The following is a 26,783-nucleotide window of genomic DNA, read 5'->3' as shown; positions in this document are numbered from 1 at the left end:
GCCAAATCCTCAAGGTAGGTAAGCCCCTCGCTGCTTTTGAGGATCTGGGCCTCTTTCTCTTTCCCTCTCCCCAAACAGCCTGGGCCCGGACACTGGAGTATAGATGTACAACACAATTGTGAGACATCAGCTCTGTGCCACGCTCCAACCTGGTCACCTGCCTACTCCCTGCTGGCCTTGGGCCCTGGGGAGCTGCCCTGCCCTGTACAGAGTGGGGGCTGGAGGCTGAGCCTGGCAGCAGTGGTACAGGAGACAGATAGGTTTGCTGGGGCCTGAGCCTGCTCGTCCAAGGCAGTAAACCTGGCCTCCACCAGGGAGTAACAGACTGAAGTGGTGCTGGGATTTCCCCCAACTCCCTCCCATCGCCCACACAGAGACGCCATTCGCCCGAGGGCAGAGAGGCCACACCTAAGATGGCGGCGATTGGGCTGCAATGAGAATATCCTAGAGGTGCCGCATCCAAGATGGCGGCGCGGGAAGGCCACAGAAAGGGTTGATTTTCCCCCGTTGTGGGTTCAGGGACCGGAAGCGTGGCTGACGCTAGCGGAAACGGAAGCGCTGGGTGGCCGGAAGTGTCTGTCGGGATTATCCCTCCCCTCCGCAGTCACAATAACAGGCGACACTGGCGGCCAGGTAAGGGGCGGTGGGGCTGGGAGGGGGAGGTTTAGGGTTACGTACAGCCGCTCTGGCTCGCTGCACACGCGCCCCCGGGGGCAGGAGGGAGGCGCTGGGCCTGGCCCAGTGGAAGGGAGAGCGGCGCGTGCCTCCTTTTCCTGGTGGGCGCCGCGGGCGGTGGCCGAGGCAGCGATCGCGGGCAGCGATGACCGTTGCGGGCGCTGGGGCTGGCGGCCGTTGGTGCGGGGGTTGGCTGACTGACCTCTCGCCAGGGCCTGCCGCTGGGAATGGGGGAAGGGGCCCTTTCCATCCCCAGCGACCTGAGGGAGACCCGCGATCTGGGTGACCTTTTCCCTGCTGGGGTGGGTCGCCTCTACCGTGTAGAGCGAGTGTCTTTCTCTCGCTCTCTCCCCTTCCTTTGGGATTTGCTTCCCCGTCTCCCCACCGTCACGTACTGCGCTGTAAGTGCATGAGGCTGCCCTGGGAGACCCTGCTTCATCCCTCTTGGTGCCGTGCTCTGCCTCATCATTCCAAACCTGGGCAGGTGGAGGTACTTTCCAGTTACTCTCCCTTTTTCCTTGTTTTTCTTCCTAGTTACTTCAAAGAAAGGGAATTAAATTTGAATAATGTAGCATCACAACATCAAACAGGCCTGAAAAATAGTGATGCCTTCTAAATTACCACCTGGAAAAGGTGGAAAAATCAACTTAGAGACAGGATGCAGTAGAAAACTAAGCTCACACAAAATAACTTATAGGAGGATGTCTCCTTCCCCCCCCCCCCAACCAAAAAAAAGTCTCCAAGCAGCAGACATATTTAATGTGAATATCAAAGATACACTAGGAGACGAGGATTGCTGATTATCTATCGTACATTGCCTTTTGCCTACTGCACTAAAAAATTTATAGGCATTCTTTAGGCTCAGCTTACCCCATAACAGGAATATCATAGTAGATAGCATGTGGCTATTGTCTCAAGTGGTACTCCTTAAGTAGTCCCTGGTGTCAGCATATATTTGCTCCCCTTATCTTCCAGGTCAGTGCTACTATGTCAACTGATAAAACCAAGTTTTACAATACTTAGACCAGCAGTTTGTTCTGGGTTGTATTCTTCTTTTCAAACTGTCAACAGAATTGACAGCTCACTGATTCTACAATTGCTGTTGTGTTTGAAATGGCTCAGTTTGTTTCCCAAAAGAAGGCTAAGTTGATAGTTCTGGTTGTTACAAATCAAAACGGAGTTTTCTAAACTTCTCAAGTTGAACACAGAAGTCACTAATTGAGAATATAACACATCAAACCATTGTTCATGTATTATCACTTTTTTTACCTTAACTATATTAAAATCAAGAAGAATAAAATTCTCTGCATTTTCTGCCTGCTTTGCTTAAATATCAAAGGAATATGTACGGATTGTTTAGAAGAGTCATTTGTTCTAAAACAGCAGAACTAAAATAGTGAGAATGTGTTAGTTTTTAAAACTTGTATGTAGAGACTTATTCCCTACAATCATTGCCTAATGGCCCATATGCTGCTCTATGAAGATTACATAGTTCTGGGTGACCAGGTATTTTGTGTCTCAGTGATGAGATCTAATTCAAAGCACAGACATCACCAGAAATGTCAGGAGCTGCTCATGTAGACTAACTCATACCTTTATATTTTCTGCACTGGACTCCCACAAGTGGAGGTGGCTCCTTTACTTCTCTATGGAGCTCTTCCCTGTTTTCCTCCTCCACTTCAAACTACTGACTTACCCTCTACTTGACTTAAATCTTCCTTTTCATGCGTTATCTTATATCAAAGCAGCAAAGAGTCCTGTGGCAGCTTATAGACTAACAGATGTATTGGAGCGTGAGCTTTCGTGGGTGAATACCCACTTCGTCGGATGCATGCACATGCATGTGCATCCGATGAAGTGGGTATCCACCCACGAAAGCTCATGCTCCAATACATCTGTTAGGCCTGTAGCACCTTACAGACTATTTGCTGCTTTTACAGATCCAGACTAACATGGCTATATCAGACACTTTTTTACCTTGAAATATCTTAAACTCTGTATAAAACTAAAATGTTTTCCATTCTCTGCTGCTGTCTGTCTGTCTGTCCTCCAACTGGAGGAATATGGTGAAATTCACTTGGAATCCATATAACATTGCAAAACTTGGATACCCATTTATAAAAATCTGTACCAAAGCCCTCCAGTGTCTCTGGATCCTATTTGGGAAATCTTGTCTTACAGATGTTCTGGGTGGCTCAGTTGGGATCCTAATCCTTGCCTGTTGGTTGGTAATAAAATATTTAGTTGGCCTGTGTGTTCCTCTTTTTATGGAGGTGTAAAGAGTGTGTGATTTTGTGGGCTGTTGTGAGAAGAGTACTGTGATCTTACAGTTACAGAGATGCTTATATTTAGAGGCTTTAAAAAAGGATCCTGTCACTTTAAAAATCATACAGTTAAAGTAGATTTGTTGCAAACAACCTTAATATTAATCTGACAATTTTATAAACTTATCTTCCTTGGTTATGTTATGAATTTACTACATGCAGTAATCTACCAGGCTGGGCAAAATAAATAGAATAATCTCTCATTTGTTTATGGGCCATTTCTAGTCAATTTCACTCTCATACACTTGAACAATGCTGCAATATTTCAATTGAAAATATTGTAACAGATGGATATATAAATAAACATTTCTGTTGATATTGGGATTTGTAAAAGCTAAGTTTTGTTACACCTACAGTATATGTAGGGCAAAATATGACTTAATATCTCTTGAGGGGAAAGAGGGTAGTATTACCTAGGTGTGCATTGTATGATTTCAGAATTTAGAATGCTGACAAATTAGCTATTAAATAAAAGCCTTTTCATCATTAGATCTCAGTGACATTCATAATGTTTTGAGGTTTTCTGTCTGATACAAAATTTACATTTGGTGAACACAGTTTTTCTCTAATCTGTTCTAAAATGCTCTTCATATGCCCATCGACCTGCCTTTGAAATATACTGACTTCAGGTTAGGACAGTTTATCAGTGCTAAACCCTTCAGTCCTTTTAAAATCTATTCTCCTTCATCTGCAACTTAACCAAAGAAGGAAGAGAACCAAGATCAGTTAAATGAACTGGTTGTCAGCAGCTGAAGACCCTAGGTATTGGGAATATAAAGAATGAGGGGAAATCATGTAATGTACTATTTGTATTGTGTCTATTGCTAGAATCACAGTAGAAATACAATATGTAGTTAAATGATAACGTTTATGTCATAAACCTAGTCCCAGATATGGACCTTAGCGTCCAAAATATGGGGGTTAGCATGAAAACCTCCAAGCTTAGTTACCAGCTTGGACCTGGTAAAGCTGCCACCACCCAAAAAATTAGAGTGTTTTGGGGCACTTTGGTCCCCACAAAAACCTTCCCTGGGGACCCCAAGACCCAAATCCCTTGAGTCTCACAACAAAGGGAAATAAACCTTTTCCCTTCCCCCCTCCAGGTGTTCCTGGAGAGATACACAGAAGCAAACTCCGTGAATCTAAACAGAGGGAGTTTACCCTCTCTATTTCCAGTCCTGGAAACACAAGCACTTCCCTCTTCACCCAGAGGGACTGCAAAGTCAGGCTAGTAAATCTAACACACACAGATTTCCCCCTGACTTCTTCCTCCCACCAATTCCCTGGTGAGCTGCAGACTCAGTTCCCTGGAGTTCCCCACTAAAGAAAAACTCCAACAGGTCTTAAAAGAAAGCTTTATATAAAAAGAAAGAAAAATACATAAAAATGGTCTCTCTGTATTAAGGTGACAAATACAGGGTCATTTGCTTAAAAGAAATATGAATAAACAGCCTTATTCAAAAAGAATACAATTCAAAGCACTCCAGCAACTATAGACATGTAAATACAAAAGAAAAAAACAATAACCCCTATTATTTTTATGATCTCTGTACTCACAACTTGGAAACAGAAGATTAGAAAGCAGGAAAATAGAAATCCCCTCATAACCGAGAGAGAGTAGGCAGAAGACAAGAACAAAGGACTCACACACAAACTTCCCTCCACCCAGAGTTGAAAAAATCCTGTTTCCTGATTGGTCCTCTGGTCAGGTGCTTCAGATACTTATTTCCAGGTGAAAGAGATGTTAACCCTTAGCTATCTGTTTATGACACGCCCCCCAAATTGCAGACAGTGGGGAAGCTCACTGGCGGCGATTTCCTCCTAGAACTTTAATCTAAACAGATTAATACAACACATGCACTGTTACATATACCACTAAGTATATAACTAACAGACTTTTACAGTTTAAGAACACTTTTTAACTACTGGATTCTGGGAAACTCTCACGGGAGAGTGCATTCGCTACTTTGTTAGAAGCTCCTGAGATGTGCTGAATTTCAAAATTAAAATCTTGGAGAGCTAAACTCCAACGAAGAAGTTTTTTGTTGTTCCCCTTGGCAGTATGAAGCCACTTTAGCGCAGCATGGTCAGTTTGTAGCTGGAACCGCCGTCCCCAAACATATGGGCGTAGCTTTTCCAGGGCGTACACAATGGCATAGCATTTCTTTTTACTGACTGACCAGTGACTTTCCCTCTTAGAGAGTTTCTTGCTGAGAAACACGACAGGATGGAAGTTGTGATCTGTTGCTTCCTGCATGAGAACTGCTCCTATACCACGCTCAGATGCATCCGTGGTTACTAGGAATGGCTTGTTAAAATCCGGGGCCCTGAGCACAGGGTCAGACATGAGCGTTGCCTTAAGTTGGGTAAAGGCCTTTTGACACTTATCAGTCCACTTAACTGCATTTGGCTGGGTCTTTTTGGTCAGGTCAGTCAGTGGGGCAGCGATTTGGCTGTAGTGTGGTACAAATCGCCTGTAGTACCCGGCCAAGCCTAAGAAGGATTGGACCTGTTTTTTTGACCTTGGGACAGGCCACTTTTGGATAGCATTTACCTTGGCCTGTAGGGGGTTTATGGTTCCTCGACCCACCTGGTGCCCCAGGTAAGTTACTCTGTTTTGGCATATTTGACACTTTTTGGCCTTAACAGTTAGTCTGGCCTGCCTGATGCGCTCAAAGACCTTTTCCAGGTGTAGTAGGTGTTCGGGCCAGGAGTCCGAAAAAATGGCCACATCATCGAGGTAGGCAACTGCATATTCTCCCAGTCCTGCTAGTAGACCATCTACCAGCCTTTGGAAGGTGGCGGGTGCATTTCGAAGGCCGAAAGGAAGGACATTAAATTCATACACCCCCGCATGGGTGACGAATGCTGACCTCTCCTTCGCAGGTTCATCTAGCGGTACTTGCCAGTACCCCTTGGTTAAGTCTATTGTAGAGATGAACTGGGCCCGTCCCAACTTTTCCAATAGCTCATCGGTGCGGGGCATTGGATAGTTGTCCGGACGAGTTACCGCATTTAGCTTACGGTAGTCCACGCAAAAGCGTATTTCCCCATCTGGTTTGGGTACCAGAACCACTGGAGATGCCCATGCACTGGTAGATGAGCGGATTATACCCATCTGTAGCATGTTCTGGATCTCCCGTTCTATAGCAGCTTGGGCATGAGGAGACATCCGGTAGGGTGGGGTTCTAATTGGGTGAGCATTACCTGTGTCAATGGAGTGGTATGCCCGTTCAGTCCGTCCTGGGGTGGCTGAGAACAATGGGGTGAAGCTAGTGCACAGCTCCTTGATTTGTCGCCGCTGCAGACGTTCCAGGGTGGTTGAGAGGTTCACCTTTTTCACGCCACCGTCTTTTTTCCCTTCATAGTAGACACCGTCAGGCCACTCAGCATCATCTCCCTGGACTGTAAACTGACAAACCTGTAAGTCTCTGGAATAGAAAGGCTTGAGAGAATTAACATGGTACACTCTGGGCTTTAGTGAGGAATTGGGAAATGCTATGAGGTAGTTTACAGTTCCTAGGCGCTCTTGGACCGTGAATGGCCCTTCCCATGATGCTTCCATCTTATGGGCCTGTTGCGCCTTCAAGACCATAACCTGGTCTCCTACCTTGAAGGAACGTTCTCTGGCATGTCTGTCATACCAGGCCTTTTGCTCTTCCTGAGCATCCTTTAGGTTTTCTCTAGCACGAGCTAAAGAGTGTCGGAGGGTGCTTTGTAGGTTGCTTACAAAGTCCAGAATGTTAGTTCCTGGAGAAGGCGTAAACTCCTCCCATTGCTGCTTCACCAACTGTAATGGCCTCTTAACCTCGTGACCATACACAAGTTCAAACGGTGAAAACCCTAAACTGGGATGTGGTACAGCCCTGTAGGCAAACAGTAACTGCTGCAACACTAGGTCCCAATTATTGGAGTATTCGTTGACGAATTTACATATCATGGCCCCCCAAAGTTCCATTAAACCTTTCCACCAGGCCATTGGTTTGATGGTGGTACTGGGTGGCAACCAAGTGGTTCACCCCATGCGTTTTCCACAGGTTTTGCATGGTCCCTGCCAGGAAATTAGATCCTGAATCTGTAAGGATGTCAGAGGGCCAACCTACCCTGGCAAAAATGTCTGTTAGGGCCAGGCACACAGTGTTAACCCTGGTGTTGCCTAGAGCTACTGCTTCCGGCCATCGGGTAGCAAAGTCCACGAAAGTCAGTACGTACTGCTTTCCTCTGGGCGTCTTTTTTGGGAAAGGACCCAGAATATCCACAGCTACTTGCTGAAATGGGACCTCAATTATGGGGAGTGGCTGGAGAGGGGCCTTGACCTGGTCTTGGGGTTTTCCCACTTTTTGGCATACCTCACAAGACCGGACATACTTGGCAATGTCCTTGCCCATCCCCTCCCAGCATGGCCACTGGGATGATCATGGGCTAAGCTTAAGAGCTTCCCTCGGTACTTAGTTGGAAACACCAACTGTTTTTGCGGCTGCCATTCTTCCCGGTGTCCACCAGAAAGAATCTTCATGTATAAAAGTCCTTGGTCTATAACAAACCGGGATCGATTAGAAGAGTTGAGAGGCGGTGGGGTGCTCCGTGCCGCCGCCCAAGCTTTCTGAAGGCTGTCATCTGCTTCCTGCTCAGTCTGGAACTGTTCCCTTGAGGCTGGGGTCACCAGTTCTTCCTCAGACTGGGGACTTGGGCTTGGTCCCTCTGGAAGCGATGTAGGTGATGGGGTTGTTTCCGTTGCTGGTGAACCGCTCTTCGCTGGTGCACCTGAGGGTATTTCAGGCTCTGGCTGAGCCTTTTGGGTGTGGCTGTCTGTTGCTTCTACCAGTTTTGGCTCGCTGGCGCCCTCTGGCGTTGAGTTTGAAGATGTGGTTGCACTTGCTGGTGCTGGTTGCTGTTCCAGTTCCGGGCCTGGGACTGGAGGTGCTGTGGCTGTTTCAGTGGTTGGCATGGAATCCGGGTCCACTACCTCTGTCTGGGTCTCCGGTAACACAGACGGGGCATCTGTGGACGGCTCAGGAACAGGAATGGGTCTGGAAGCTTGCCTGGTTTGGCTACGTGTAACCATTTCCACTCGCTTGGCCCGCTTCACCTGGTTGGCCAAGTCTTCCCCCAGTAGCATGGGGATAGGATAATTGTCATAGACTGCAAAAGTCCACATTCCTGACCAGCCTTTGTACTGGACAGGCAGTTCAGCTGTAGGCAAGTCTACAGCTTGTGACATGAAGGGGTAAATTGTCACTTGGGCCTTTGGGTTGATGAATTTAGGGTCAACGAAGGATTGGTGGATAGCTGACACTTGTGCCCCCGTGTCTCTCCACGCAGTAACCTTCTTTCTGCCCACTCTCAAATTTTCCCTTCGCTCCAAGGGTATTTGAGAGGCATCTGGGCCTGGGGATCTTTTGGGTGATGGTGGTGTAATGAACTGCACTCGGATGACCTTCTTTGGACAGTTGGCCTTGATATGTCCCAGTTCATTACACTTAAAGCATCTTCCATTTGATGGGTCACTGGGTCAAGGTGGGTTACTGGAGACTGGTGAGGTGGAAGAATAGGGCGTCTGTGGCTTTACTTGGGTTGTATGTGGGGTCTTTGGCTGCCCTCGGTTGTAGGGTTTATGGTCGGTTTGCCCTCTGGGGTATTCGTTTCCCTTGACAGTAGCTTTCTTGCTTTCCGCCACTTCCATCCATCTGGCTCCAATCTTCCCCGCCTCAGCGAGATTTTTGGGTTTTCCATCTTGTATGTACCGTGTTATGTCCTCTGGAACACCATCCAAGAACTGCTCCATTTGTATGAGGAGGTGCAGTTCTTCCAAGGTTTTAACATTGTGTCCTGATATCCAGGCCTCATAATTTTTCCCAACGTAGTAGGCGTGTTTGGGAAATGACACATCTGGTTTCCACTTTTGGGTTCTGAAACGCTGACGGGCATGATCTGGAGTTATCCCCATTCTGTATGTGGCTTTGGTTTGAAAAAGTTTATAGTCGTTCATTTGCTGCTTAGGCATTTCAGCTGCCACCTCTGCTAAAGGTCCACTGAGCTGTGGCCTCAATTCTACCATGTACTGGTCTTCAGGGATGCTGTACCCAAGACAGGCTCTTTCAAAATTTTCCAAGAAGGCCTCGGTGTCATCACCTGCCTTGTAGGTGGGAAATTTCCTGTGCTGTGGAACCATAATTGGCGAAGGGTTGTTAGGATTGGCTGGAGCCTGTTGCTTAGCCTTTTCTAATTCCAGGGTCTGGCGGTGTGCCTCCCTCTGGAGTTCTATCTGTCTTTTGTGGGCTGTCTCTTCTTCTTCTTGTTTCCTTCTGTGGGCCACCTCTTCTTCTTCTAGTTTTCTTTTGTGGGCTGCCTCTTTGGCTGCTTATTCTCTTTTGTAGGCTGCCAGTTTGATGCTTTCTTCCTTTTCTTTCAGCTCCACCTCTTTTTGTCTTTTTTCCAGTTGTTGCCTGTGTTCAGCTTCTTTGATTTGTTCTTTGGCCTCCATTTTTGTATTGGGAGGCATGGTTCCTGTTTTCTTGTGTTGGGGTGCCCTCCGGTGTTTATGTCTGAACTGCAGGTTCTCTGTTGCCTCCTGGGGTCTGCCTAGCAACGGTGCCTTTTTCCCTTTCTTCCTCTAGCTAATGTTTTCAATGTAAAGTAAACCAGAAAAACCACTTTATTTGCATGTATATAGTGCTGGTATTTGACTCCTAATGGGAGTGCTATTGTGTGACAAAAGACCCGTAACAGCTCCTTAATGGTTTCTTGCTTAATATGCAAGCCACAACTGCCAGAGAGAGCAGAAAAAAAAATTCTCTCTGGTTCCCTTTTAAAACCAAACTGTTTCTCTCTGCTAAAAAGCCCCTAGCAGAGAAAAGAAAAATATAATATTCCTACTGGCTTCTGGATTGTATCTATCTCACCACTGCCACTCATATCATAACCCTAGTCCCAGATTTGGACCTTAGCGTCCAAAATATGGGGGTTAGCATGAAAACCTCCAAGCTTAGTTACCAGCTTGGACCTGGTAAAGCTGCCACCACCCAAAAAATTAGAGTGTTTTGGGGCACTCTGGTCCCCACAAAAACCTTCCCTGGGGACCCCAAGACCCAAATCCCTTGAGTCTCACAACAAAGGGAAATAAACCTTTTCCCTTCCCCCCTCCAGGTGTTCCTGGAGAGATACACAGAAGCAAACTCCGTGAATCTAAACAGAGGGAGTTTACCCTCTCTATTTCCAGTCCTGGAAACACAAGCACTTCCCTCTTCACCCAGAGGGACTGCAAAGTCAGGCTAGTAAATCTAACACACACAGATTTCCCCCTGACTTCTTCCTCCCACCAATTCCCTGGTGAGCTGCAGACTCAGTTCCCTGGAGTTCCCCACTAAAGAAAAACTCCAACAGGTCTTAAAAGAAAGCTTTATATAAAAAGAAAGAAAAATACATAAAAATGGTCTCTCTGTATTAAGGTGACAATTACAGGGTCATTTGCTTAAAAGAAATATGAATAAACAGCCTTATTCAAAAAGAATACAATTCAAAGCACTCCAGCAACTATAGACATGTAAATACAAAAGAAAAAAACAATAACCCCTATTATTTTTATGATCTCTGTACTCACAATTTGGAAACAGAAGATTAGAAAGCAGGAAAATAGAAATCCCCTCATAGCCGAGAGGTAGTAGGCAGAAGACAAGAACAAAGGACTCACACACAAACTTCCCTCCACCCAGAGTTGAAAAAATCCTGTTTCCTGATTGGTCCTCTGGTCAGGTGCTTCAGATACTTATTTCCAGGTGAAAGAGACGTTAACCCTTAGCTATCTGTTTATGACAGTTTAACATTGACAACTTATGGTGTTTCGTAACATTAACCACCATAAAAGCAGCAAAGAATCCTGTGGTACCTTATAGACTAACAGACGTTTTGGAGCATGAGCTTTCATGGGTGAATACCCACTTCGTCAGATGCATATCTGCTTTTGCTACTTTTACAGATCCAGACTAAGACGGCTACCCCTCTGATACTATTAACCACTATGTTTGCAACAGATGATTTTGATAATAATTTCGTATTTTTACACACTCCTTGGTTGCAATTTTCCATGTTTAGTCTCAACCAAAAGATGAATTTTAGTTTGTGGAAAACTGAAGAAAAATCTGTTGTTGCATATTGTGAAGCTAGGAAACACATTTCCTACAAAACACTTATCACAGAGAAATGATAAAAGTTGACACTAGACATGTTAGAGGACACAGTCCACTTAAAATCTAATCAGCTTGAAAAAGTTAACTCAAAGTATTTTCGTGTCCACCTGCTCTGAGTCTTATTGCCACTTATTTGTTCTACAATCATTTTCTTGTTGTGGGAAAGACCCCCACAAATAGTTTTGTATTATTTGAATTAAATTGAACAAAATCTTTCATAAAAATAATAATTTGCCATCATGATCAGGAGAAAGTATAGGCCATCCAAAACTTGTGTATATCACGGTTTTGGAGTTTTTACACTGTTTTTCTTGCCGTCTGGAAATTCTAAACTATCATTAGTAAAATGTTTTCATCTCTTTCTGTTGAAAGTTAAATCCATGACAGAGTTAACTGGTTTAACAATGCTCTGTCAACATAACCATCCAGAAAACAGTCTTGAACTAAACAGCAGCAATAGCAAGGATGTGAACTCTTCCTACCTCATGCCATTCATCTCTGTGAGGTGTCAACTTAATTAGAGTTATTAAACATGGCACTTTTTCTTTAAAACCAGACAAATGAATGCAAAAACCGCTAACATTTGGTTTGGATTATTTCAGTAGAGAAAATACATCATCATTAACTCAGCCATATTGCACATTAGATATAAAATTATGGTGAAACAACATTTACAGACATATAATAAGATACAAATTTAACAATAAAAGTAGAGATTAAATGTATGCAGCATTGCTGAGTTAAGAACTTTAAGCAAGATTGTAAGAGCTTTTCCTTTTTAGGGCAGAATAGTACACTGAAATGTGTTCACTTTGGTTAGTAATTGTCTGTATCTATTTTTCCATGAGATGTCTTTGCTCATTGATATGTGGGTGGCAATTCCAGAGACATTTTATTGTTTTCTAAATTAGAAAAAGGCTACTACTGAAGCGATTTATAATTAAATTACTGGGATATTTACATAAGAGATCCAGGTGGTATTCTGTTTACTAATTTTACTCGGTTCAAAGAGACTTTCTAGTTAGTCTTCATTCATTTGCCTGGAATTTTTTTCCAGCTTCATACACAAGGCAGATTGATTTATATCTTGCCAGATCCACTTTTTAGTTGATTCTTTTGGATAATGACATTCTGGAGTTAATTTTTAGTGGCAGATTTTGTTGAGTCCTTCTGTAAACTAATGTTCATTACTCTGTACCCTTTCTCCTGCCTTTTGTCTTTCAGTTGCACTGAATTTGTATAGCATTGTAAAAATTGATCCTTTTAATCAGAAATCATTGCAAATATGGGGCCTCGACGGAAAAATGTGAAACCGTGCTCCGTGAGTAGGGAAGTCTCTGAAACTACCAAACTAGATGAGCCAAAAGATTATATGAACCAGCTCTCACATGAAGTACTTTGCCATATCTTTAGGTAAGAAGCTGTATTTTTTGTCTCCCCATCCCTTCCACTTTGGTATCTGTGAATAAAAATCAAATGACAGGCATTCAGAAAATAATAGCTATGCCACTAGTAGTTAGATGGGAGTTAAATTTAGACCTCCGTATTTGTGGATGAGGTTTTGCTGGACAATACAAAGGAGATGTATGAGATTTCTTTCTTGTGGAACTCTACCTTTATTTGTTTTGTTAAAACTAAGCACATAGGTGACACTATGTAAATAAGTTACCTTTCCAGAGAAACATGCTTCATATTCCTTGATATAGTCATGTATCCTGAAAACTAACTTATGTTAAAATTGCTATTAGGATCATGTAGAAGCAAGCAAAAGAGCGGAGAAACATTATATCTTTTATTTTTTAAGTTAAGTTTGACTAAAAAAGTCTGCAAGTGTACAATGATGACAGATAATAATTTGCCTTAGAATGAATATTGTATCTTTTTATACCTTGTAGATGCTTGTCTAAAGTTTGTCGCATAACTTTGTTTCACTTGTACAGATTCCTATACTATTAGCACAGCAATCTTGCTGTTCAACCTCTCCTACAGGTTTTAGACATGATCGTGTTCCAAGGTGTGCAGCCATGCACTACAGTGTCTCTGATAAATTCAGTTACTATGCATACATTACAGGAGATGCAGTGATACATATCTGGGTATATTGGAGCAGCATTGACCCTGCCACTGAGAGTTTTAATCAAATGCTTCATTCCATTTAAAAAATAAATGGAATACTCTAACTACAATTTTACAGATTCTCTTTGACTTTGAATAATGTGACTGGCATGTCAATAGCTTCCTGACAAGTTTAAAATGTCACACAGATTGCAAGTATGTTTGTGGGGCTAATGCAATGACAGCTGCTACTAAACAGATCCCAATTTACAATGAACTAGAGAATTAAAATGCACACTTTAAAGCTATAAAGTTTCCAGATCTTCATGTATGGCAACTTTGCAAGAAAGGAAATAGGTCCCTACACATTCTAAAGCATCACAAAGTCTCCCGTCTCTACCTCAGACCTGTATCGACATGGCAAGGCTACTGTTCTGTTTTTTACCTTAAATGCATTGGCTGCCTGATGAACAAAATGCTACCCCTTCTGCCTAGCCACATTACGTAGGTTGCTACAGTACTATCTGAAAAATCTCATTTGAATCCATTCTTTTCTAGATGTTAGGAATGTCTGGGTTTGTATAGTAATTCTTTGGATGTTCTTTGGTGTGAGAGAAAATGAACTAAAGTCTTTGATGAGCAGAGTTTCTTTCCATCCCAAAGGTACCTTCCCCTGCAGGATATCATGTGCATGGAATGCCTCTCCCGGAAGCTGAAGGAAGCAGTGACTCTGTACCTGAGAGTGGTGAAGGTCGTGGACCTCTGTGCAGGCCGCTGGTGGGAATACATGCCCACTGGTAAGTAGTACACTTCATGTGGGTATTATCTTAATGGGGTATTGATGAGACCTTGCTGAGCTATGATATCATTTATACACAGTCATATGGGATGTGCTTTTCGAAAGCAGCCAAGAAAGATGAGTGCTTATCGCTCACTGATTTTCAGTGGTAGTTGGTGCCTTCCTCCCTTCGGTACTTTTGAAAATCCTGCCTGTATGTGTGTTGAATACTACAGTGATGAAAATGAGGCTGCTCCGTAACAACTTGTAAATAATGTATGTTTGTTGTAAGGGGGTTTACTGTATGAATACGTGGAGTAATTCAAGAAGAGGCTGTTTGCATGCAGATAAGAAAGAGTACGACTTCATCTAGCCACCCATCTGCCAACACTTCAAGGTCAATGCAAGAGCCATTCACTTGGAGGTTCTATCTCCAACCCCTTGCTAAGCTCACCCATTGAATTTGTCAGGGGTGGGAAGAGCAAGCTTCTGAACAGCAAGACCTGCACTGGATTTAAAGATACACTCTTGGTGGGAGGGGTCGGGGGGGAGGGAGGCGGCGGAAGGAGAGCAATGGTGAGCAACACTCCAGAGGTTGCAGTGTCTGGAAAGTTAGACTTACAGGGGTTCCTGTCAGGAGGATGTTGAGATGAGATATACATGTATACAGGCTCTTTATTGTTTTTAAATCCTTTTTCTCTTGTATTTTGTTCCTATTGTTATGACTAATCAGTACTTTGGTTTAAGAAGGCTGTCTGATTACTGTATTCACTGCTGTTCACAGATTCTCAAAGGGAAGAACCACAGGTACCAAAACCCTCAGACCTGCTGTGTTAGCACCATTGATACATGGGGTCCTGTAGACCAGGGCTTCATGTAAGAGTGGGAGAATAATGAGATTCCCCCCAGGGGAAGGTAAATGGATGAGGCCTGACACTCATGGAGGTGCACCTAGAGAGACCTGAGAGAGGACAGAAATGCAGCTAGCCCTGTAGTTTTGACAGCTGCCCTGAAGGATATAAAGGCAACAGAACATATAGAATATTTGTTCGTAAAAGCTGGGGATGGAACCTATCTGTTATATCAGCTAATACCTCTTCTGGCATTGGGGGGCTGAGAATTATTTTTTTGACTATACACAGATAATTGCAGCATAAGTTCTGTCCATACAGCTAGATGTTTACTGTCACAAGAAATTCAAAACTTGTGTCCTCCTCATAGGTTTCACTGATTCCAGTTTCCTAACATTGCTGAGGAAGATGCCAGACATTGAACAACTCTATGGTCTTCACCCCAGGTACCTTGAAAGGCGCAGAGTCCGTGGTCATGAAGCTTTCAGCATTCCTGGAGTGCTAGAGGCCTTGCAGGCCTGCCCAAATCTGCTGGTAAGTGTGCAGGTTCAAAAGATAAATGCCTTTCATCAGTTGATATTATTATCCTTGATAAGGCTGCAGAGGAAATAGATGGTTGGGATAAAAAACTCAATGTTTTATTGTCTTGCTAGGATGCAGTAGTGTTGTGCATTTAATCCTTGTCTTGCAGTGATGGCAGCTGAAGTAAACGTTTACAAAATGTGCTGCTAGTTTACAAATCGGTGCGGTTTTTTTGTAGTTGCTTCAATGGGAGTTACAGATGCTGAGCATCTTTCAAGATCAGGCCATGAATTACAGCAGCACTGCAGCTGATTGAGTAGTTTCCTATGACCACTTCTGCTTTTAAGGCAAATGGCTCTGCAAATTTCAAGTGAATTAGTGCATTGCATCAAGCTCTGGGCATTACCGAGACGTTTACTTGGTTAACAGAAATATTGTTGCTTAATATGGTAATTGGAGCCTTGCCTTTGCTTATTGTTGTACTTTTATCCAGGGTGTTGAGACCTCTCATTTGGAGCTGGTGGAAGCCATTTGGACATACATGCCACAAGTTCATATTTTAGGGAAGTTCCGTAATCGTAATGGTGCTTTTCCAATCCCGCCTGAAAACAAACTGAAGATTCCTATAGGAGCTAAAATTCAGACGTTGCACTTAGTAGGTAAGAGTTTATTGGTGAAGTAGTTGCCTTAGATACAAATGAACTTTAAAAGATTTGAAATGCTGCATAATCTGGAACCTGTGTTTGACTCTAGGCCAGCAGAGGTCCAGAGCACAAACTCCAGTGTGACTGTGTTCACAGATGGTGGTGAACATAGGCGCCGACCCTGTGGGTTCTCCAGGGCTGGAGCACCCACGGAAAAAAATTCCCCGCCCTGCCCCCCTGCTCCAGCTTACCTCCGCCGCCTCTGTGAGCGCGCGGCCACGTCCTGCTTCTCCCCCCTCCCTCCCAGCGCTTGCACCGCGTAACAGCTGTTTCGCGGGGCAGGGAGGGATGGGGGAGGAGTGGGAACGCGGTGTGCTGGGGGAAGAGGTGGACCTGGAGCAGGGATTTGGGGAAGGGATCCAATAGGGGCAGCGAGGGGGCAGAGTTAAGGTGGGGAAAGGGGCAGGGGGGAGACGCGGGTATCCACCTGCACTGGAGAAAGTTGGCACCTATGGTGGTGAATTCCCAGTTCAAGAGCCCATAGTTTTTGAACTGTTCCATTTGCTCTTGGGGCGCCGTCTATAGAGATGGGTGTAAGTGCCCCCCATCAAAGTCAAAATCATTTACCCTGAGAGATGTGGTGTTAGACAATAAAAATCATGGACTGATTAGAGATACTGTATTAATGATTTATTACAACAATCTATAACCCATTTACAATCTCTACCCTTTTGCTTCTCCCCCACCCTTAATGACTGGAAGGGTATTAACAGGCCACTTCACTTGTATGGTCCTTTGAAATATGTGTTAACTACTTAAGCTGAACAATCTGTTCCATCCTGAATTCAGCTGTGACCACTCTGAGGGCGTGTCTACACTTAAAAGTCTTAAAAGACTGTAGCATTGCCACTTTAACACTTCAGTGAAGATGCTACTTATGCTAATGATAGGGTTTCTCCTGTTGGTGTAGGTAATCCACTTCCCCAAGAGGCAGTAGTTATATCGACCAGAGAAGCCCTCCCGTCAACATAGTGCTGGTTACACCAGGAGTTAGGTCTGTGTAACTGTGTCGCTCTGGAGGTGGATATTCTGCACCGCTGAGTGATGTAGTTATACCGACATAAGTTGCTTGTGTAGACAGACACAGCCTGAGGAAGTTTCTCAGACCTGAAGAAGAGCTCTATGTAAGCTTGTCTCTCAGCAGCAGAAGTTGGTCCAATAAAAGATCACCTCACCCATCTGGTTTCTCTAATTACCCTGAGCCATGGTCTACTTTGCAGAGTTAGGTCAAAGCAAGGCAGCTTTTATTGACCTAACTCTGTAAGTGTTTATACTAAAATTTCGCTCCCGCTGACGTAATTCTCCCACAGCACCAACTTAATAACACCACCTCCATGAGAGGCATAGAATCAATATTGATGTAATTAGGTTGACACAATGTCAGCGTAGACACTGCATTACTTACATTGACTGTTCCTGGCTTTCAGAAGCTATTCTATAATGCCCCACACTGACAGTTCAAACAGTGCAAACGCTCCTAGTGAGGACGTGCACAGCCAACACAAGGAGCAAACTGTAGACATGCACAAGCGATGTAATTAGTGTGACAGCTGTATGCCGACCTAACTTAGATTGACTTAATTTTGTAGTGTAGATGTGCCCTGAGAGATTCATTCTACAGTTGACATCTGAAAGTTTGTTTAATGTGGGACCTGATTTGATTTTTTTGTTCTGTATTTTAGGGGTAAATGTCCCTGAAATTCCTTGTATCCCAATGCTGAGGCATCTTTATTTGAAGTGGGTGAGACTCACCAAACCACAGCCCTTTAAAGATTTTCTTTGTATCAGCTTACGCACTTTTGTCATGAGGAACTGTGCAGGTAAGAGACAAGAGAATCCTTCTGGGGAAAGGATGCGTCTATATAGGAAAAAACTAGTACCTGTATTAATGATATTGCAACTGCATTAGTGCTAGACTACCAAAGGACACTAGCTCAGAACAGTTTTCATAACATGATGGTAAAAATGCCTTAGCCCTGTCTACCATAGCACTTACACCTGTACAGCTGCACCATTGCTGGCAGTTGCTGTAGTAAGTTTACTGAGTTTTCTAATGCAGATAAGGCCTTGGGATTGCCCATCATGCAGTACTCCAGAAACAATCAAAGGCTTTATTTTATGTTTCATACTGAGAAAAAAATATCCTGTGCTGTATTGAGTTGTTACATTAATAGGAGAACACCTCTAGTTCTAAGTTCTGATGACTTGGTGAACTGAACACGTGCAGGTCAGTGTATCTGATGGCTTCATTATTTGAATGATGTATTCAATATAATTAAATAAGCAACTTTCTGTGTATATGTTCCCTATCAGAAGATTTTTTTTCTCTGCAGGACCCACAAATTCTTTGAAATATGTCCCTTTAGTGACGGGTTTGGCTTCTGCCCGAAACCTGGAGCATTTAGAACTGGTTCGAGTTCCTTTTCTTGGAGGACTTATCCAGCATGTTGTAGAAGATAGCTGGAGATCAGGTATACAACTTCCTACTGCCTGGAAGAATAGAACAAAATTACCTAGGGCACCTGATGGGTAACGCTCTTATTCTACAGTTTGTTCTCTCACTAGTGTGCTTTTAGCTGTGTTCAAAGGGTGTTAATAATGGACTTCTGTTTTATTTTGGGTATTGTTTTAATCTTATATGTATAACTATATGCTTTAGTGACACATTTTTGTATATTAATATTGAAAACAAATAAAAGCTAAGTTAAATTGAAGTTATATATTTCTATAACAATGGAAACTATCAGACAATTGCTACCTTTTGACATGGCAACTAAATGTCAATCTTTACTGTCATTTCACTTTCTAGAGCAGGGGTGGGCAACCCGTGGCTCTGGAGAAGTTAATATGCAACTCCTTGTATAGACACTGACTCCACCCTTTCCTGTCCCCTCCCCTGAGCCTGCCATGCCCTCACTCCCCCACCCTCCTTTCCAAAGCCTCCTGCACACCACAAAACAACTGATCAGGAGGTGCAGGAAAGGGGAGGCGTGTGGCGCTGCCAGTGGGTGGGAGGTACTGGGAGCCCGGGATCGGGGAGCTGATGGGAGGCTGTATTACTGTGGCTCTTTGGCAATGTACATTGGTAAATTCTGGCTCCTTCTCAGGCTCAGGTTGCCAACCCCTGTTCTAGAGGGTAGAACTAGCAGAAATAATTTGGAGGAAGGTCATTTTTAATTTTTTTAAAAATAGCTTCTTGAGAAACTTCTGTTATGGTAGTCAGGGCTACCTCCTACCAGTAGGTGTCAACATAAGGAAGCTTATATTAATTTGCTTAAAAATGGCATGTATTCTTGTTGTTAATTGCAATAGTGCATTGGTAAAATAACACCAGGAAAGTGGCTAATGTTTTAATGCCACAACCCATTGACTAAAGTGAAATTTTGCTTTTCTTTCCCCTTATCAGGTGGTTTTAGGAATTTGCACACTATAGTTTTGGGAGCTTGCAAGAATGCTCTTGAAGTGGATCTTGGCTACCTCATTATAACTGCTGCACGAAGGTACTTGCCTTCCCCAGCCGTTGTCTTTCCTTTCTGGTTTCGCTCTCTTCAAATCACAATTGTTTAGGTAACTTAATAAATTCCCAGTGTTTGAAGAACAAGAAGTTTTAAATGTTTGAGAAAACCCATGTGAACTTTTACAATCTATAACAAGAATATCAGATGGCTAGAGGAAAGGACTGGGAATTACCATGCCTGGGTTCTATTATTAGGTCTGTCACTGACTTGTTCTGTGGCCTGAGCCAAGTCACTGCACTTTGTCATCTGTAAAATGAGTATATTAGTATTTTCCTCACAGGTGTGTATGAGGCTTAATTAGTGTTTATAAATTGCTTGAAGTTCCTCGCTGTATAACTGCAAAATACTGTCACTGAAGGATGCACGTATCCACTGGATTTCACCATTGTCAAATAAATGTTTTCATTTTACTGCCTAGAATGAAACAGAGACATTCACTCTGATGTTTTCTGTACTAAACAGTGCGTTGTTGCATCTCACCTTGAATGTGAACTGATTGCTTTTAGGTTGCATGAAGTGCGAATTCAACCTTCCCTGACCAAAGATGGTGTCTTTTCTGCACTGAAGATGGCAGAACTGGAGTTCCCACAGTTTGAAACCCTTCATCTGGGATATGTTGATGAGTTTTTGCTACAATGTATGAACATTTTTTTAAAAAAATTGTTAAATTACCTGCTGAGGGTTAGGGTTAGGAAAGTGCAAATTGATGGTTTTGGTGTATTTTTCTAAGACTTGCTTTTAAAAGAATATAAATAATTATTGCTCTTGTATCTTGTGTCGTATAGTCAAATATGTTTTTTCTGTGCCCCCTGAAACTTCCATTGTAACTGGGACAGAGATTTTGCTTTGTCTAATGAAAGTAATATTCTGGTCTTTGTGTCAAATGGGATTACAGTATGGAATTCAGAAAAGACTTATCTAAAAGGCTGCAACTTCTGAAGCGGCAGATTGCTGAAATCTTCTATTGTCTTTCTATAGGCAAAATGACTAATGGGGACTTGGTAAAGTATGGCTTGGCTGATGTGGTTGAAAATCCAGGAATCATCACAGACATTGGAATGAAGGCTGTAAATGAAGTATTCTCTTGCATCAAGTATCTGGTCGTATACAACTGCCCACATCTGCACAACCCAAACAATTGGATCACAGGTATTGAATGCTTTTGGAATGCTGGAGATACAGTGTGAATGCCTCACATCAGGAGGAAGATTTGTAGTTAAACTCCTTTCAGTAAATGAACATCATAATCCTGCAATTTAAGGAAACATTTGAGACCAAGAAATGGTCAGATATTTTTTTAAAGATTTGGTAGTTGAATGCCATGCCTTCTGTGTGTGTATATAATATATACGCACAAGCAGAATATTGTTAATTTGCACTGTAGATTGGGATAATAGTTAGGAATTATTGATGTTTGCAAATCAGTAAGTGAGAAATATAGTTGAATAGTGCATCATATAAAATAACATACCCATTTAATACTGATAGTCCAATTCAAAAGTGTTCACGATGCTTCATTGTGCTTGAACTCTGACTTTCCAGGACTACTACTGTCGATGAGTGTATTTTCATGTCTATTGCCGATTCTACTCTGGTCCCCTTTCCTGAGAGTTGACGAGAGTGCAAATCAGTGCTAATTATGATAGTGATTCCTGTGATGCAGATGCTTGTCTATTATGAGCTAGACTGAGACTACAAATGCTTTTCATATAGGTCGTGAACTGTCATTATAGATGTTGGCTGTATTCAGACTGGTTACAGAAAGATGAAAGTAACACAGTTAGCAGACACCTGAATTATCCCTTTCCCCAGTCGGCGACATTTTAAAAAACAGGTAGGGCAAAGAAAACCCCAAACAGAGAGAGCGCCCTAATAATGATGAAAGGTTTTCCATAATTCTGCTAACTATTCTGTCCCATGATAAACAAATATGGAGATGCAGACATTTAGAACCCCAATGATGCTGATAAATTTCAACTGTCAGAGCGGTGGTAATGAAAAGCTAACAGTCTCAAATCTGCAAAAATTCTAACGGGAGATAAAAGAGGCGTGCAAATCCTTCAAGAAGCATGTATCTCTCTCCTTCCACAGATCATTCAAGATGGACCCGGCTAGTTGACCTCACCCTGGTGCGATGCCATGCAATAAAGCTAGATTCTTTTAGTCAGTTCATTGAATTACTGCCAAGCTTGGAGTTTATCTCTCTGGACCAGATGTTCCGGGAACCTCCTAAGGTAAGTTTTGAGGTTTGTTTTTTGAAATTGTTGCTAGGGCATCTGAAACATACCAGAGTTCTGTTAAGGTACATGCTTTTTATAGTTATAATTAATTAAATAGTTCAGTGAATGACTTAAGAATATGATTTCCATGAAAGATGTTTCTCTAAAAGATATACTCTGAAGTTCTATGGCTTATATTATGGAGGTCAAACTAGAGTATCACAGTTTTCCCTGCTGGCCTTACGATCGATGAATCTGTGAAATGCAATGAAGAACAGTTGTATCCATTTGCAGACAGCAGTAGTGGTGGAATGTAGTACTAATGATTGAATATTTTGTTGTCCTCAGAAAAGAAGGTTTAGATGTACTGTCCAAATTTCTATTAGGGTTTTCAGTGCTATTTTGGGGTTGGTTTGATTTGGTTTTATTTTATTTTTTTTTGCATGAGACTTATTTTTGTATTGAGAGAATTACACATTGTGCTAAGTATTTTTATGATTTTGCAGCATGGTAAAAATGTGGTACTATTCCTTCGTGTATGTGAATACTTTCATATATAGATTATCTGATTTTTGTGTCTCTTCCTCATTCCCTTCCCCCCCCACCCCAACTGTTAAATGTCTTCTAATAACAATTTTCACAACTGTGGCAACGTACTAAATACTGCTTAATGCTAAGATTATTCCAGAAACCTTTATGTGTTTTTGGTTTTTACCAGAAAATCAACAATAGCATCATCTTAATATCTGTCCTCTGTCTAGGGCCCATCTTGCTCTGGAAAGGAAATTCAAACTTTTCTACTAGATTTTCTTTCATTTCTAGCTTCTCTGATACTATGACCTTGCATTACAACTTCTTACCATAAGAGTGTGCTATTGAACTTTACATTTTTAATGCCAGTTTAAAAGAGGAAAGGGAAAGGTGTAAATTTGGCAACTAAATATGCAATCTGTGCAATGTAAGTACAGAAAGTTTTGTGAGCAGATTCTTCTCCATATCTACACACATACTGCCCAACCACAAATATGGCAGTATTGATACAATGGTTTTGTATCAATGTTATGATACGTTGTTGAGATTTGAGATCAGTAATTTAGAATCTTTTTGTGTTTTTGTTTATTTCAGGGCTGTGCTCGTGTGGGCCTGAGTGCTGGCACAGGGATTGGTGTTTCATCTGCCCTAGTCAGTAATCAGAACTCCAACAATGATAATGATAACAACAACAACCACCAGAACAACAACAACCCCAACATCCATCACAACAACCATCAACACCCGAATGACCAGAACGAGGAGAACGAACTGCGGCAAGATGGGCAGGTGGAAGAGCAGCAGATTGCAGCTGAGGGTAACCACTGATCTTTTGTGAGCCTCTGAAAGAAATGGTCACATTTTGCATTGCCATTTGCACAGGACTGTAGGCAAAAAATGAATGTGTATTGAAAGACACTCTTAAACTGTATAGCCTTCAAACTATGGAGTTAATCTCCTCTATTTAGTATCTATCCATAAGACCAAACTTGATCTGCATATTAAATCTAATGGTTGATCTATGCTATCATAACAAGAAGTTATTTAAAGATAAACAATAATATAGATACCAGCCCAGCAGTTCAAAGATTACATACTGTACTGCTCCACAGAGAAATATTAATTTGTGATTTGAGCTCACTTGGTCAGGGTTGGGATTGCATCACGTTACTTTGTAACATACCATCCAGTTTGCCCAGAAATTATAAAAATGTTCTGGGGAAAGCAGCATAAAGACCTCAAGCAGATGGACTCGTCATGGTAATGCAAGGAACCTTTTCAGGATGAAGAACAGAGAATCCTGAAGGAGCCACTTCCTTCAGCAAATCCAAGAGTATAGAATTGGGCCCGAATCCCCTAGAAGTTACAGAATCAGTAATCTCTGAGAGGCTTCAGCATGACTGAGTGAGGAAATAAGGCAGCTACTGTTAGTGATATCACACCACTACAGTGCCTATCTGTGACTTCAGTGTGATTATCACTTGAAAATCCTTCTACATATATTGAGCTATGTGCTTTGGCTTCTTTTTCTTGACGGTTGATTTTTATTATCTCGATCTTTTCAGCACTGAATGATATGGAGGAAGTGGCACAGGATGGTGGAGTGGCTGCAGGAGATGGTCAGAATGAGGCCTCTGCTCATAATCCAGCAGTTATTCCTATGGATGTTGATGAGGAGCAAGCAGGTAATTCTGATCCTGGAAAGTACTCATTACTTCAAGATCCTTCGAGTTGCAAGATTCATTAGTTCAGTTTGACTCTATTCTGACTTGACTTTTCTTCAGCTAGACATGTGAGACATTTGAATTAATAGCTCTGGTATGGTGGGATGCTGCAAAGAAACTTGTGATTTATAGTCTGCTCTACAGTCCCCACTTTTCTGCAGTTCATTTGGTGAGGGATTATGCTTTTAAGGCTTAATTTTCATACTGCAGTGTAATGAGAGCGTCATAAGGCATGAATATTCTTACTTGCTTTGCCTTGTTCCAGCCCTTGCATTTATGGTCTCCCTCCTCCCACTGCAGTTTATGGACTCCTCCCCTTTGGGTGTGTTTTAGCCAGAGCATCTTTGCTAAAGCACTAATTTAAGTTGCATTAATGAGTTGCATCAGACCGTCTCAATTACTGATGCCAGCCATTTGCATTACAGCACGTTGCACTGTAGATATGCCAACAGCTTAAAACAAAACCAGGGTGTCTGTTCGCTGAAGTGTTTTTCCAAAAAGCCTCAGGAAATTTACTTTCATGCTGATGTTCATTTCTTGAACTATTCACAGGTACCATATATTGTGCCAGTTTGGTACAGCTAGCAGCACTCTGCCCCAACAGCCAGAAGCATGAGAGTTGAGCCCCTCAGAGAGCATGGGTTTGCACTCAGTGCAAACACTCTGGGATGTCACTGAGAGGAAGACTGCTGCACCACTAGGGGTCTTTTCTGCCCATCTTTGAGGGTTGCCTGGTGGAAGTTTAGCATCCCTTGATGCTCTTTCAAAAGGATTTGAGAATAATCCCAATGTCCTGGCTAACATTTGCGCTCCCAGAAACACAGATTCTAAGGGATCAGCACAAAATGCCTTTCAAATTAGCACCTTAGTTACTGCATTATCAGTTTCTCACTGTTGTGGAAATGCTTCTGGGATACTTTGAGTGTGAGGCATGTCATAGAAAACCAGTATTCTGGCCTATTGTGTCAGCCCTTTTTCTGATAGACTAGAACATCTTTTATTGTTTTAAGTGTGTTTTAATGCTGCATCTTTAAATCACTTTTGCAGCATTTGAGTTTTTATGCAGGATCCACATTAAAGAGTGCAGAGCTGGGCTTTCTATGGTATTCTCAAACTGTTGGAGAACTTCAACAGACAGGAACTATTGCATTATAACACTCTACAATCAGTGCTTGCCTTGCGTAATGAACTGTTAGCATTCTATTCCTGTTTCAGGACCCAGTGGCCTTCAGCCTATCGTAAAAGCTGCACCTATTACTGTCCATGACTCGGACAGTGAGGATGAAGAAGAGAACATGGGGTCCTCAAGAGCCTGCATTACTAACAGCATTGCACAGAGTTACTCTGATGGAGAAGAAAAAGTCAGAGATCCAGTGGAAACCAGAGAGCCATCAGGTCTGAAAGATTTTGTATGGGTTGGCTTATTAGTAAGGGCTGGATTACACTAGGCAAAGTCTCCCAGTTTGGAGACTGAAGCTTAAAAGAGCCCATTTTGCTTCTTTTCCATGCCTCAGGTAATGACTAGTCATACAGATTCATTACAACCTAGAATGGAGCAGTAGGATACATCCCCATAATGCTGCATTCACATGTGTGAAATGGGGACACACACCATAAATGCCAGAAGCATAGCTGCAGATTTTTGCAGGCACAGGACTGCTCGTACATATTTGCAGGTACATTCATTGCGTCAGTGGCTTACAGTAGACATCTGTATGTCCAGATTCGCAACTGTGTTGCTAATATGAGCTCTTTATCAAAGTGCCTACAATCACAGGTTGAAAAGTTATCAAGCAAATGCTTAGGGGAGGAGTAGGAAATGCTACTGCCATCTAATGGATGATGTAGGCTTCCTGGGAATGTCCTAGAGAAAGTAGTCCAGATCCGGTCTTTTCTTTAAAGGAATGTTATAGGTTAGGAATGAAGTGAATCCTCCCTTTTTTCAGTTGTCAGGCTCCTCTGCTTTGGAACAAGGCTCATTATTGTTACAGTCATTGTTTGTATTACAGTAACACCCACAGGCTCCAGTAAAGGTTGAGGCCCAGTTGTACAATGTGGAAAAATATAGCAAGAGACTATCCCTTTCCTGAAGAGTTTATAGTCTAAAAGGCAAGACAGACAATGGATAGAAAGGGAAACTAAGGCACAGAGAGGTAAAGTAATTTGACAAAAGTCACACGGTGGCTTTGTGGCAGAGATGGGACTAAAACCCAGGTGCTTTATCCTGGGTCTGTGGTGCCTCTCCAGAAAAACAGATCACTTGAATAACATTTCTGAAGTCTTCATCTGCTCACTCTGAGTAGGACATTGGTCCACGTGTCTACGCAAGAGGAGGAAGTAAACGTTGAATTATACTCTGTATACAGGAAGCCAGATAATTGACATGAAGTACATATGGCCTAGTTCTTCTGGGGCTTGTAGCCTATAAAGGGTTTAGCTAACTGAACAGTATAATAATAATCCTATATTGGATAGAGCTGAGTGGCGTGTTGGCTTAATGTACTCTACTAGCCTTTCATTTCTGCAGATCTGAGCGCACATCAGCCTTAGTTCAGAAGTGAGATTGAATTTGGTGGCTTCACACTAGTAGTTGGTGCATATCTGCATCTCAAAATTGTTAGTGATTTAGTACTTTCTGACAGGACTAGTAGTTTCAACTCAAAGGAAGTCCCAGGCAAGCTACAGTGTAGTAATGA

At 42.6% G+C, this 26,783-nt stretch overlaps 1 protein-coding gene across 3 annotated transcripts in view; it reads left to right on the top strand.

Annotated features, from left to right (window-relative positions):
- The first annotated feature begins 558 nt into the window (after positions 1-558).
- Positions 559-26,783, top strand: part of FBXO38 (F-box protein 38) — a 42,587-nt gene continuing 16,362 nt past the window's right edge. For 2 of the 3 annotated variants that reach the window (XM_050962535.1, XM_050962534.1), the window contains exons 1-14: positions 559-633; positions 12,410-12,598; positions 13,904-14,037; positions 15,240-15,403; positions 15,885-16,050; positions 17,778-17,915; positions 18,429-18,566; positions 19,502-19,595; positions 20,120-20,250; positions 20,592-20,762; positions 21,705-21,847; positions 22,958-23,180; positions 23,929-24,048; positions 25,303-25,482. In XM_050962535.1, the coding sequence (XP_050818492.1) occupies positions 12,471-12,598; positions 13,904-14,037; positions 15,240-15,403; positions 15,885-16,050; positions 17,778-17,915; positions 18,429-18,566; positions 19,502-19,595; positions 20,120-20,250; positions 20,592-20,762; positions 21,705-21,847; positions 22,958-23,180; positions 23,929-24,048; positions 25,303-25,482 (1,930 nt within the window). In that variant the 5' untranslated portion in view covers positions 559-633; positions 12,410-12,470. Of the gene's footprint in view, positions 634-12,409; positions 12,599-13,903; positions 14,038-15,239; positions 15,404-15,884; positions 16,051-17,777; positions 17,916-18,428; positions 18,567-19,501; positions 19,596-20,119; positions 20,251-20,591; positions 20,763-21,704; positions 21,848-22,957; positions 23,181-23,928; positions 24,049-25,302; positions 25,483-26,783 lie in introns of those variants that run through there. The other variant, XM_050962536.1, reaches the window with a different exon arrangement.

The sequence above is a fragment of the Gopherus flavomarginatus genome, chromosome 7 (assembly GCF_025201925.1).
Source record: "Gopherus flavomarginatus isolate rGopFla2 chromosome 7, rGopFla2.mat.asm, whole genome shotgun sequence".
Classification (NCBI taxonomy): Eukaryota; Metazoa; Chordata; order Testudines; family Testudinidae; genus Gopherus; species Gopherus flavomarginatus.
Note: the sequence above shows the minus strand (reverse complement) of the source record. Positions and strands in the feature narration are given on the sequence as shown.